This window comes from Paramormyrops kingsleyae, chromosome 7 (genome assembly GCF_048594095.1).
Source record: "Paramormyrops kingsleyae isolate MSU_618 chromosome 7, PKINGS_0.4, whole genome shotgun sequence".
NCBI lineage: Eukaryota > Metazoa > Chordata > Actinopteri > Osteoglossiformes > Mormyridae > Paramormyrops > Paramormyrops kingsleyae.
The window spans coordinates 14,343,923-14,357,057 of NC_132803.1; the positions used below are offsets into that span (position 1 = coordinate 14,343,923).

Here is a 13,135-nt window from a genome sequence, read left to right on the forward strand (position 1 = left end):
ACGAACAAGTGTCGGCAACGAGCTGGAAATTGTTCTTTCATCCTCCAGCGATGAAGCAGAAATGCACATGTGTGCCTCCCCATCTCGGATAAAACCTGGGGAGATTACAACTGTTAATATCCCATGCAGGGAGGCAGCCACAAGAAAGGGCCCAGGATGCCAGCCAGGGCAGGCTCCTTGGGGGGCCGCGACTGTGATCTCCAGCGTGCGCGGAGCTCAGGGCCCAAGGCATGGTCGGGGGGGGGCTTCACTAAGCTTGGCTTTGAAGACGCATCTCAGAAGCTCCTGAGAGAGGCACCCTCTGTCAGGACTGGCCAGGAGATGTTCCTCCAAAGATCTCATCCAGCATGGCATCTTGCCTACTTAGATGTGGTTTCTAACTCTGAAATCAGAAACCGATTTAAAATGAAACCAGATACCAATGCAGCCCCTGCTTGTGTTATATCTGTTCTGAGTCTGGAATGGGGATCCAGGTCCAGCCCAGGTCTTTCACACACATTACATTTCTGATTTAGATTCTCGAACTAGAAACACATCTGAATCCAAAATGGAACCCAGCCTGTATTATATCTGCTTTCTGGATCTAGTTTTAAATGCCGTTAGCACACTCCCAATCACACCATAAATGCAGCTGTATAATCCAGTAACGCCATCGATGCGCAACACTGTCGATAAAAGCATATGCCAAGTCAAACAGCATGAACTGCAGACTTGCTCCACTGCAGAGCTTCAAAAGCTCCGTCCCGCCGTGACCTGGAGCCCCGCGGAGGAGGTCTGCTTCCAGCACTAACCCTTAGCAGACCCACATTACGAGTTTTCCTCTTACCTCCACAAACTCACAAGCAGTTCCATCCCAAAGTTATCTGATTGGGCCACATGGCAGCATGCGGCCCTAATCTGACACCGCTTCTCATAGATCAGTGTTTTCAAGAATCAGAGATTATATGCTAACTAACCGTGTCCTAGTCAGACATATAATGCTGCTGTTTTTCAGGGCGTCCTTTATGATTTTTCATCTTTTCTTCTAATTTTCACATCAAATTACAGCTTCAGGTCATATGACAGGATAAGACAGGAGCACAGAGGAATGAGGGGGGAAATAATGTCCGTCACACCCAGAAAATGCCCCAAAAGTGCTGGTGCTGTCCATGAGTCAAAGGCAAAGGCATAAACCTTGTATGCAAATCCCATATTACACCAACGGGCACTGCGTTTCTCCTCACAGGAGTGAGATGAAAGATTAAATGATGTGGGGAGTTCCCCACAACCCCGTTTTTTGCGAGTTTGTGGCAGAAGATGGGTTTACACTAGGAACAGTAACGGACCATGACTTCATTTAGCTAGTATTTACAGAACGAAATCTAAAAAGCAGCCAGCAATCAGGGACGGCGCTGCCCAGTGAAATAGCTGGTATTACCCCTGCATGTACTGACAGACCGACAGTCCACTCATGCAGATCCCGTGTCCAATCGTCCCAGTGCCGCCAATGGAAATGTGTTGCTGAAGAATCAGCCTGAGCCACCATGGGATTGGTTGAGTGCTGTTGGTGTAGTGGTATCGTGCAAGATTCCTCTTCATATGACCTGGGGTTGATTCCTGGGTTTTTTTGCACAATCTTGGAGCAGACTAGCTTTTCATTTCACTGCGTGTTGAACCTGTATAAAAGTGTGTGTGACTTATAAAACTCTTGAACCTTGAATCTCTTGAGTGTTGTCCTGGTGGAAAGTAGGTAGAGTAAACCAGACGTCACAAATTTGGGGATGACCAGAACTAGAAGAAGCAGTCGCTCATGGTGCTCCATCACTCAGATGTCGTTGGCCTCCGTCTCGGGCGCCCTTCTGAAAGGGAATTTGGAATATTATGATGGTGAGTACAGATGAAAGCGACAGGCTGAGGAGAGACTGCAAAGAAGGTGAGGCCTTATCTTCAAGCCCCCCAGCACCCTGGCTCCACAGACATGGTGGCCATGTGCTATGATCTGCCACCTGGCGAAGGGGAAAGGAAAAAAAATTCTTGAGGGCCTAAAAGCTTCTTTGGTGAGATACTGAGGCAGCCACTGTTGGTCTGCTGATTGACAGCCTGAAAACCGGGTGCGCGTATACTATGTGTTACAGAGAGGCAGAAAGTTTGGGTCCGGAACGTAAAAATCCAGACCAAGGTTTTGCTTCAACCAACCAGTTGAGTACTCTGTGACTCTGACTCTATATACTCAACTGGTTGGTCTGGATTTGTACTTTCTGGACCTGTAGCTTCCACCTCAGGTGTAGCAAACTTAATATTTGTGTGTGTATCTGTTGCACCCCCACCACCCCCAACGGTACATGGGACCCGTGTAAGAAGCAAACCTCCGACACTTTCCTTCCCCAGGAAGATTAAAGACGAGCCGTCTGAAGGCCGCTGGGCCCCAGGGTCCCGGGCAGTGTGGTTGGCCGCAAGAGAGTGATGGAGAAGCTCATTTGAAGATTACTGAGCTCTTCAAGCTCTCCGTGCCTTTAAGCGCTGATTTGCATTCCAGAGATGGGGGGGCGGGGGGGGGGGGGGGCTGTGGCTTCTTGAAGAATGCTCAGGTGGGACTAAGCCCCTGATGGTTTAAACAGTGTGCTGTTCTTCAGACAGTGGTTTGGCTATGTTCTAGCATGTTCTGTAAGAGATCGGACCAGCAGACCCAATTTCTCAAAGTTTCTGTATGATGGGATATGGATTTCCGCATCCCAGTATAAGGTTACCTTCACAATACTGGGAAATGATTGGAAAGACCAACAGACACACACTCTCCCTTACTCCCTTATCTTCTCTCTCTCTCTCTCACTCTCTCTCTCTCTCTCTTTCTCTTCACATACATGTTTGTATTCATATGTTTGTGGGGACTGTCCATTCATTTCTATGAGAAAAACCCTAATCCCAAGAATGACACCCTTAACCCCTACCCAGCCCTAACCTTAACCATAAGTAACCATACAAAATACAAGACTTTTGGCATTTTAACTTTTTTTCTGTGACTGCACCAGCATGCTACTCTTGGCAGTGTGCAGCATTCTAAACACAGTCATGTTCCTTCTGTCTCTCTCACGTATGTGTTTTCAGTTTTTTTGAAGTGTGTCCCCCTAACAAAGCAAATCCTGTACACAGACATTGACAGCGGTCTCTATAAACGGTTATATACCTTTGTATTCAAGTAACCTTATTTCAAGTAAAAAAAAAAATACAAATATAGGTGAGATCTATGCAAATCATAGGCTCAATACCTCTGCTGCTTTTTGCTGTGGCTTACAATTGTTGCTATCAAGGTGACCAGCGCAATGGACCCAATCACACTGCCCAGCACAATTCCCAGGATGTTATCTGAAAAAAACAAAAGGAATCTTAGGATGCCAACACGTATGCAGTTTACCAGCCAAAGAGGCATTCATCACACCTACTGGCCTTTCTGGTGCAATTCCTATTCTGATCACTAGGGGGAACCAAGCCACTAAATGCGACGATATAAATTTAAAATGGCATACCCCCATTTCATCCAAGAAAAATATTGATCCTTTTTTATTATTAACTTTCAGACTGATTTATACATCAGGACCCTGCTTAATGATGAACAGAGCTATAGTATTTGAAGAAACAGATCCATTTCCTTCAAGTATTTACCTACTGAGTAAAAACACCCCTCAACTATCTGGGAAATTTCTGCAGCTGTTGGAATATTGATGGAAACGTTTTTATACTGCATAAAAATGTCTAGTACATGACATTTAATAATACAAAAGTAGCAATATCTGACCAAATTAATGTGATTTGTGTCTTTGCAGAGATTCTGTGGGTTCACATTCTGTCAGAGAAAAGAAGTGTAAGAGTCTGATAGCATACAGTACAGGGGGAACATCACAGACAGAGCGGGGGCGAGGAGAGAGGAGCGTGATGTCATCGGCCGACGTACCCCGAACACAGTGAGTGGGGTCACCTGACCAGTGGCCATCTGCTTGGCAGGTACGTTCTAGCGACCCCGAGAGGACGTAGTCAGGATCGCAGGCAAAATTGACCGTTGCCCCCTGGAGGTACCGCGTCCCTGCCTTTCTGCCGTTGCTGGGAGGGCCCAGCCAGCCACAGGACACCACTGACAAGCAGGGCAGAGAGGCTCTCCTTACTGACAAGACTTTAAACGTCACTGAAACTCCCAGTTAAGACATTCACCTCCATATGTGCTGAATGTCTGTCATATCATCTCTAGCCCGAGCCAGGCAGGGTGGGACGCGGGGAGAAAAAACAAGCTGAAATCGGAACAGAACCTGAGCCTAAACTGAATTAAACTCCATCATTATAACACCTCAGTCAGCTTGCCCTCTTTGCCACAGAAAAGTCCCGCACTATTGCTTTTTTCTTATTGCACATATAAATTCATTTTGCCCTACATGTTTTCTGCATTTCATCTACCTTGCTGCTGGATGCAAAATATGATCAACGAAATTTATCTTTAATTATCTGAATTAAGTTATCTTATATTATCTATTAAGTATCAGTTGTGTTTTTCAATAAACAAGAGAAAATGAGCCCAAGATAAACGGCCATTGTTATCTTAGTAAAATGTGCTTAGTTACACGGCTTGAACACCTCAAGATGGCATCTCCAGGAATAACCACCCAAGCACTGTGGTCAGAAAGTCTGTCACCCCCACCATGAGCAGCAGGCATGGTGCAGACCCCCCTACCTGGCCTCAAATCCTCCACGACTGACACATGTGCCAGGAAGGCCTCGCGTGTGGCGTTGCCCATGTCCAGGCTGCGGGCTGCCAGCGTGTCGAAGCGGCACAGCGGGAAGCCCTCGCCAGAACACAGCGCACTCATCTGCGCGTACAGCGGGTCGCTGGGGTCCTCGGGCACCGAGAAGGCGGGCACAAAGTCCGGGTTGTGCTTGGGCGCAAAGCAGTAGGTGTCCAGCAGATAAGGGGAGTCGTAGGTGAACAGGGACGTCTCGTTCTCTATTTGCCCTAGAAGATATAAAGGCCCCATCAGACCCCTATTCTGACAGCGTAAACCGGGTAAAAGACAGAAATGGAGTCATTGACTACATAGGAGTCATAAACCCTAATGACTCTTCGATGCTTATTCATGTAACACTAAAAATTGAAAATTTACCCCGTTTTTCCTCTACAGTCAACAAACTTCAGCTTAGCTCCTAATATGCACTGAAACGTGGCATCCCAGTTTTGACAGTAATTGGCGTATTTTTCCCGGGAGTGCGTGGCTGCCTTTCTCGGTAACGGGCAAGCGGCACCCAGAGGGATTTATTTTCCCCGCAATGCACTTTGCTCTCCATCAAGCCGCACCTCGATCACACGTGGCGGCTGCGTTTTCCAACGAGTGAACAAAAACACGAAGGACACGACGAGCAGTTAGAGCCCCACCTTAGCTGGGTGGCCTGTCACCCTGGTAACGCCTTCAGCTAAGGAGGGCGATTCCCAGTCACCCCTTCTTTGGCACCTCTGAACGCCAGAGTCTTGGCAAGTAAAGTCCAGGTAATTTTACAGGCCTGCAGCCATAAACCCGTCTGCTGTGTGCCCGTGATGGCGATGATCGCTGCCGTTCGCAGGCGAGAAACTTCCACCCTTTGTTATCTCGTCCCTGCTGACCTTCGAGGGCAATTCGCAATGTGATAGAAGCTATTACGGTCGACGGCGAATGTGAGATTATGAGATCTTCCCGACAGAGCTCACGTTTTTGGTCACACACTAAAAGAAAAGTTAATCCCGAAGGCATCTGAGGCTCAGTCTGCCATATGAAACTTTTGATCCACTAATGAAAATGGATCAATTGATATTCAAAGCCGCAAACTAATCTGAAGGTTTGAGTTACATGAGGGAACAGCTGCACGGTCCTCACGCAAAGTATTCATCCTAACTGGCTCCAATACAATAAAATAAAGTGTAAACAGGGCCCCAAAAGTGCCATATAAGCAACTAAAACTGTCAAAGTGAAAAATGTGAATTGACCAACCTAAAGGCAGCTGTCACAGTTCTGACACTGACATGAGGGGGAAAACTGGAAACTGGCACGAATTACTCTAAACACCCAACTGCCCCTCCCCCCCCTGGTCTGCAGGGTCACATTATAGTATATGATATCTGGTTTGCATTTATGCGGGTTCAGTACCAGATCAGGGATGAAAATATGGATCGTAGTAAAAAGTGTTGCTCACAGCCAGCCCCGAAGGAGAAGAGGTCCTCTGGACTGTTCTGGTCTGGTGGGAGGACCTGCCCGTCGCTGGCAACCAGGTCGTCCGCGGGGTCGCCGTTCATCTGACCCAGCAGGCCGAGCGTGTCGGCGGAGAACTCCTCGGGAAGCAGTACAGTGACGGCCAGGGTCCCCCCACGGCCCCGTGCCTCCACCCCCGCGCCAGAAGGGAACATAACAGTAATGTTCTGTGGGATCGGCGAAAAAACAAACACACCTGTAGGGGGGAAGGGGGGGGGGGGGGGCAGAGTAGCGCAAAATACAGCGTCATAATGTTGCCACAACGTTAAAGCCTCAAGACACCACAACTCGAAAAGTACATCTTGATTTCATAAGACGCCCCACCTATCTCCTGGTTCTCCTGGACTATGGAGGCACAGTGTTCCAAGCTGTGCTAATCATCACCACCATCATTACATTATAAACTGCTCCCCATAAAATGAACAACTTCGTCCTATCGGTTGTTCTTGGGAAACAAACTTTTAATGCTTAAACTATACGATATTAACAAAGGCTACCCAGAGAATCTCCACGTGGCTAAGGAGCCATTAATGGGACATATCATGTTATAATCGCTGGTGTCTGTCAGCAGACTGTAGAATTTATCACTACATCATAATTTTCCATACATCATTTCCTAGACGGTAATCAAAATGTAAAGTGTAAAGGGTAATTAAAGGAGAACAGAACTTAAGTCCCAGAAACGTCTCGTGCCAGGTCATGTGATGCTGAGTGTTGGGGGAGCGACACATGGTGACCCATGAGTGATTATGAGCCAAGGAGTCGAGGGCAAAGCCCAACCTGACAGGTCCATCCAGCTCTGCTCGGCAAAGGAGAGGACCTGCTGGTTCCTCAGCAGCTGCAGGTGATCCCGCTGGCTGGCCAGACGCACCTCGATGATGTCAGAGGTCTTCTCCTGCATGGACACCGCAGACAACATGGCCGCCTTTGCTAGGGTGCCTGAAAGATCCATTCAGGTTAGCATGGGTGGGTTTGGCCATGAGGGTCAGCGTTGCCCTCTTATGCCCTACGAGAAGGAAAGCAGGAGATAGGGCAGTACTGTTTTTTAGGATTCTCACCGTTCTCCATCTTCACCCTCTCCGTCCGCCCTTGAATGGTCAAGCCTTTGCTGGCCGCCCGCACAAGGTAGTACTCCCCCTGCCCGTTGAAGGTATAGCTGATGCCGTCAAACGTTACAAAGTGGGGGTCGCCAAACGCCACACCTGTGAAGACCCAACCCCCACTCAACACACAAAGCAGCTGCACATCGACCATGCTGAGCTAACGTCAAAACACTTCAACTGGTGAATGGTGCCACACTCCCTGTTGTAAGCAATACATTTGAGAATTTGCTAGTTATCAAAAAACACCACAAACAGCACATTAAGTGAAGCTACAAACAGAGATTATTTTCTCAGCTGCTTTCTTGATTGCTGTACACGGTGCATCTCAGAGGAAACCATCGCAGAAGAAAAATGTCTATCAGGCAGAACACCGACAGACCGGCTGGGTGATTTACCGTGGAATTAAATTAGCAGCCGGGTTCGTACATATTCTCACTTGTTCGTCACTTGTTTTCTTACTGACAAAAACGATTAGGGGGGAGGTTCGGTTTAATGAAGAAAAATTGATAGCTGAATGGCTCTCTCAGCAGCTATGCAAGGAAGCTTTATTGTGAAGACCAGGACACGCAGACAGACGACACAAAGGGTAACGATTTCACTGCCCTGGGGCTTCCCTGCAGGTCAGGGTGTCTGTAACCCATTCTAACAATTAGATGGTTAACCAGGTAACGTGACGATAAGATGCCAAGAGCAGCTCAGAGATGTAATCTGAGATGGGAAGGAGGAAGAGTCTCTGGAAGGCCCACCTGCTTTTGGAGCCCGGTAGGTCCTGCAGTCGCTTGATGGCCGGTGTTTAAAGTAGTACTGGCAGTTGTCAGACCACAAGCAGCAGTAGTAGAAGCTGAGCACGTCGTACAGCCAGTGAGATGCCCCGGGCACCCTCGGAGGGCGCCTGTAGGGCGGCGACCCCCAGTCATGCCCCCGGTCGGGGGTGCTGCCCCCGATGGAGTCCGCCGTCAGCACCTGGGAGCCTGTGGCGTCGTAGCAGCACTGCTGTCCAGCGGCGTACTTAGGGCTGCCGGTAGGCGGGAAACAGACTGTCAGTCTCATGCTGAGTGACATCATCTACGGCATCCCTGATTGGTTTAGGGCTTAATCTCTTACAGCCTAATCTGTCACATGACACAGGCTAAGGTCACCGGATGTAGTGGGAGGAGGGAAAACACAGAATTATTGATTGATAAAACCTAATCCCAAAAATTACGTATTACAAAACCAGTTCCATTTAACATATTTCTATGCATATTTACATTTTTTTACGTTTAAGCCAATCGTTTCATGGCTACCGTCTCTTCGCTACCACAGTTATGTTGACTTGTTTGGCTGGCACCTGGCTTGTATGGCTCGCACGCAGTGGACGCTGCCTGGGTGGTAGGTACACACGCTGCCCTTCTCTATGTCACAGCCATAGTCCGTCTGAGGAAACAGCCAAGTCGTGTCACTCTGCATGCTCACACGTCTCTCTAGGCGTCTCTTTAGCGCTTAGCAGGTATGATGCTCGAGGACCGTCAGTGTCGGCAGCCCGGCTCACATGGAAGCGGCCGGTGTCGGCGCGCGCCTGGGCCAGAGTGCAGGGGCAGTCGAGCGTCTCGTTAAGGAAGTTCGGCAACCGGCTCTCCAGCATGTCCCAGGCCAGGCACTTCGCCGTCGCCCAGGCGACAGAGTCCTGCCGGAAGGCATCGCCGAGGTGCCAGGCCAGGGCATGGTCCTCACTCCAGGCGGCATGAACATCCCTGAAACATAATGCCCACCGCAGTGAGAGCTCGGGCAGCCATCAGCACACTGCCGTGCAAAGAGGTTCCCAAGGACCTCGACCTGAGATCAGCATGATGGTTTAGCTGGTGGTTTAGCTCTATATTAATTCCGCCCCCATTTGCTGTGGAAAGAAAGCTCAGGGCAGTTTTACTTACACAAAAATGTTCTGAGGGAAGAGCAAAAAATTATTAGTTCAGAAAGATAACCAATCAGATTGTAGAGGAGGTGGGTCCAAGCAACTATAGGATGCAGGACCAATGAATCAGATGTCTTGGTCCTGCCTCCTCTAGTTGCTTGGACCCACCTCCACTACAATCTAATTGGTTATCTCTCTGAACCAATCATTTTTTGTTCTGCCCTCAGAACATTTTTGTGTAAGTAAACCTCCCATGAGTGGATAGAAAATGACAGATAATTCATTACTATTATTTATCAGTTCCAGTGAGCATGTTCCTAGCATTCAACTTCTTAGCAGAAATAACAGGTAATCTAGGGGTAAATACTTACATTTCTGGCAGCCAGTTAAACTTCAGTATTGCATGGTTATGTCATTTTCCACCCCACATGCACTGTTCATGGTGCGGTTATGTGACTGGCAGAGCCTAATGTGTCCCCCTTACCTTGTCCCATCAGGGTATGAGCCGGCACTGACTCGCACAGCTCCAAGCTCCCATTCAGAGAAAGGGCTCTCAGCAGGCTTTGGAACAAAGCTGAAGCTACCATTGTTGGGCAGCCCCTTCCCCAGAGAATATAGGTACTTCCATTCGGAGGCCCAGGAAACCGAGTAGGGCTCCCCTGGTGGTGGTGGCGAGACAATGACATCATAAACCCAGCCCAGCCGCCACTAGCAGATACTATCTATCAATTGCGGTCATTATCCATCTGTTTAAATGCGGTTGGATGTTTTCTTAAAAAGCTCAAATCAACTCGTGATGGTGAAAGTGACCACACAACCGCCTCCCGCCATCATGTTAGTGAGGGAGAGGTGCACAGAGGGCTTCCAAATTCTCTAGGTTAAGTAGTGACATATGTGCCTGTGTGGCCCGAATCTGACACAGATTTGTCTGAGAGGACCCAAGCCACAACATCTCTGCAGCGAACCTACCCGTCTCCCGGTAGGCCCAGAGTTCTATGTTGACCGTGTCCGCTCTGATCTGCCAGGGCTTCCATGACAGGCTGAGGCTGCCCCCGACGCCTGCCGTGCCGTAGTACTGCCACTGCGTAGCATTGCCCAGAGCCACCTTGAACTCTGCCTCCAGTTTCCCAGAATGCACTGCAAGGAGAAAAAAAGAGCTGAGCTCAAAGCAATGACGACACCTTAAATGGCTTCGCAAATGACAGAATTTGTCAGTTTAGGGGTTTAACCTTTAGGAATAATAGGGTTCAATAACACCCAATTTATGAAAAAAAGAAACACAGATTCAGTTTAATTTGTATCATTTGTGTGTTGTGTGATCAGAAGGTTGTTGGTTTAAATCCTATGGTGAGCAAGGTGATTTCACAGTTTGGCCCTTGAGCAAGGCCCTTAAGCCCCAAATGTGTTGCTTTGGAAAAAAATGTCTCCTAAATAAACAGATTGTAATAGTGTGGTTGTCCATTACATTCTTTAGTACCTGATAACCACATCCCTGTCCTGTTGAATGTCACTCCGTCGTCCATGGATATTTCAAAAGGAACAAACCCAGTCTCATAGAGTAAGGGGGAGATACAGTGAGCCCTGCCTTCGACGTCCACATAGCCAGCCGTGTAAACGTCGCCGTTGAACCTGCCAGCGACACACAGTGTTTGTCTCACTTTTGGCACCCAAGCTGCAAGCAGACTTTGCAGCCTGGTTTCGTTTTGCCATTGCGTTGGTCTGTACCTGCAGATAACAGTGGAGTCCAATGGAAATGTTGCATTGAGGACTACAAAGTCCGTCCCACCGAACATCGTCCCTGAGTACGGAGACACCACCAGGCAGAACTGCCGGTAATCTGTGCAGCAGGTCCCAAGAGACGAGCACGTAGCGTGACAGGAACACGCCTGCAGCTGTTGTCCACACTGTCCTTCACACGTTAACGCTGCAGGAGGGATGAACAGTGTACCATTGCCGTATGGGGGAGAATCGAAAAGCCATATTCATGCAAATTGAATAAAGTATTAAACATGATACAACGAATAATACAGAGTCACTGTATAGCAGGTAAATTACTAGATATTAGTACACACTGCGTTTAAGGTTAGACACCAGTACACATTACATTTAAGGGCAGACACCAGTACACACTACATTTAAGGTTAGACACCAGTACACATTACATTTAAGGTCAGACACCAGTACACACTACATTTAAGGGCAGACACCAGTACACACTACATTTAAGGTTAGACACCAGTACACACTACATTTAAGGTCAGACACCAGTACACACTACATTTAAGGTCAGACACCAGTACACACTACATTTAAGGTTAGACGCCAGTACACACTACATTTAAGGTTGGTGTTTCACTAAACAGTGAGAAAAACAGCTGATAATTATTCACCTGCAGTCAGATGTTAGACCCTCAGCCTGTCATGACTGGGAACACAGGAAATGGAGCAGCCCAGTTACAAGTCAGGCTCATCCCACCAAACAGAGTAGCCAGGCATGGTGGGGAACCAAAGAGCCTCTGTTGGCTTTCAGCTGCACTTCATGATTCGCACAGGTGGCATGGAGACAACCATTAACATAGAGATTTGATCCCTTGTGGAGTTTGTATTAAGGCATCTGGGTAATTCCAAAGGACAGAAAAGCTACGTACAGGCTCCTCCAACAAGACCAAGAGATTCAATTTTTTGTTCTAAATACCAGATGTTATTCTTGGCCCACTCGGAGCACAGCGCGTAATCCAGGGATCCGCAGAGTGAACCATGACAGCAGCAGAGTCATGGTAGCGCAACGGCAGGAAAACCGTAAATCATTCTTCGTAATGTGGCTAACTGCAATAACAGCCCAAGGTACGCTCGGCGCTAGAATGTCTAAAAGCCACAAGGGATCTGATAGGACTGAGGAAGGGTTAGGAAAAGATCAGGGCCAAGTATCCTGGACGAAAAAAGCACAGCAGAAAGCCAACCAGAAGAACGTGTATAGAATACTTTAAGCTGGTGGTGGCGAGCCAGCAGAAGCTGACCCCAGGACGGCTTGTGGCCATAATTACTGACCAATTCAGGCATTCCACATTCTCATACAGTACAGACGCAGCACAGGACGCCCTAGGAAGGATCAGAATGCCTTTGCAAAACACTGTTACGTACCGTACCGAGAAAACATCATGGCATATGGCCCTTTAATAACCAATGGGCAGCAGTTGGTTCTGTGGGCCTCCCCCAATACCTGTTAGCTGCTCACCTGTCACCGTGCAGAGGCTCGTCACCAACAAGATCAAGGGTCCCATGGAGAGACGCTCCATCCAGCCGGCGTTCCTCATGGTCTCTCTGCGATTCCGTCTTTATTCCAGGGAATGGTTTTGGAATAAGCAGCTGTATTTCCCCATAAAATAAATCTGTTTTCTATTGGGCAGCACAGAAAGGCAGAACCAAAGCCACAGAGAGCTTATTCACTGTGCTGTTGTGGGTTTTTTACGAGCGCTGTTTACGCAACGGTACCAAAGGTCACCATGACAGCACATTCCCGAACACGTTTCCCCTCCTCTAACATGAGTTGATCTGTCCTTAAAACAATAGCAATAAACAGTTGGAAATGTCCAGCAGCTGGCATAGTCGTAATGCAGTGATATACTATGTCCAAAAAAACAACCATGTGCTCATACTTCTAAGGACCACTAGGTGGCGGCCAAGGAATGTTTAGTAATAACAGAACCCCTCAGCACAGAAACAGCTACTTCCCTGGTGCAAATTTATTTGACAAGTTTATTTTAAATGGTTCGAAATGAGCCCTGTGAAAATAAACATCTAGATTTGACTGGATGCTTTCCCGCTGGTCCAGGTAGCACTGCCACGAGGGTGACCGTAAACCTAACCCTAAACCTAACCCTAACTCCCAGCTGTCTACACAG

At 48.1% G+C, this 13,135-nt stretch overlaps 1 protein-coding gene across 2 annotated transcripts; it reads right to left on the reverse strand.

The window, feature by feature from the left end:
• Positions 1–984: 984 nt before the first annotated feature.
• Positions 985–12,863, reverse strand: susd2 (sushi domain containing 2). 2 transcript variants are annotated; one of them, XM_023823038.2, is made up of 15 exons: positions 12,469–12,863; positions 10,959–11,157; positions 10,711–10,862; positions 10,203–10,370; positions 9,718–9,892; positions 8,874–9,075; positions 8,673–8,758; positions 8,089–8,357; positions 7,298–7,441; positions 7,020–7,178; positions 6,184–6,435; positions 4,697–4,975; positions 3,929–4,105; positions 3,246–3,342; positions 985–1,838 (listed from the first exon to the last, which is right to left on the reverse strand). In XM_023823038.2, exons 1-15 carry the CDS (start codon positions 12,545–12,547, stop codon positions 1,805–1,807), a joined length of 2,472 nt encoding a protein of 823 aa, XP_023678806.2. In that variant the 5' UTR covers positions 12,548–12,863; the 3' UTR covers positions 985–1,804. The 2 variants fall into 2 exon arrangements, with proteins under 2 accessions (XP_023678806.2, XP_072570456.1); XM_072714355.1 differs by lacking the exon at positions 12,469–12,863 and adding an exon at positions 11,624–11,665.
• Between the last annotated feature and the right edge of the window lie 272 nt (positions 12,864–13,135).

Excerpts from the sequence above, each read along its gene's own strand:
- susd2 (XM_023823038.2), bottom strand. The coding sequence starts at position 12,547 with ATGAGGAACGCCGGCTGGATGGAGCGTCTCTCCATGGGACCCTTGATC. Across the intron at positions 9,893-10,202 it reads CTGGGCCTACCGGGAGACGG|GGGAGCCCTACTCGGTTTCC; the intron begins GTAGGTTCGCTG and ends CACCACCACCAG. Across the intron at positions 7,179-7,297 it reads GAGGGTGAAGATGGAGAACG|GCACCCTAGCAAAGGCGGCC; the intron begins GTGAGAATCCTA and ends TGGATCTTTCAG.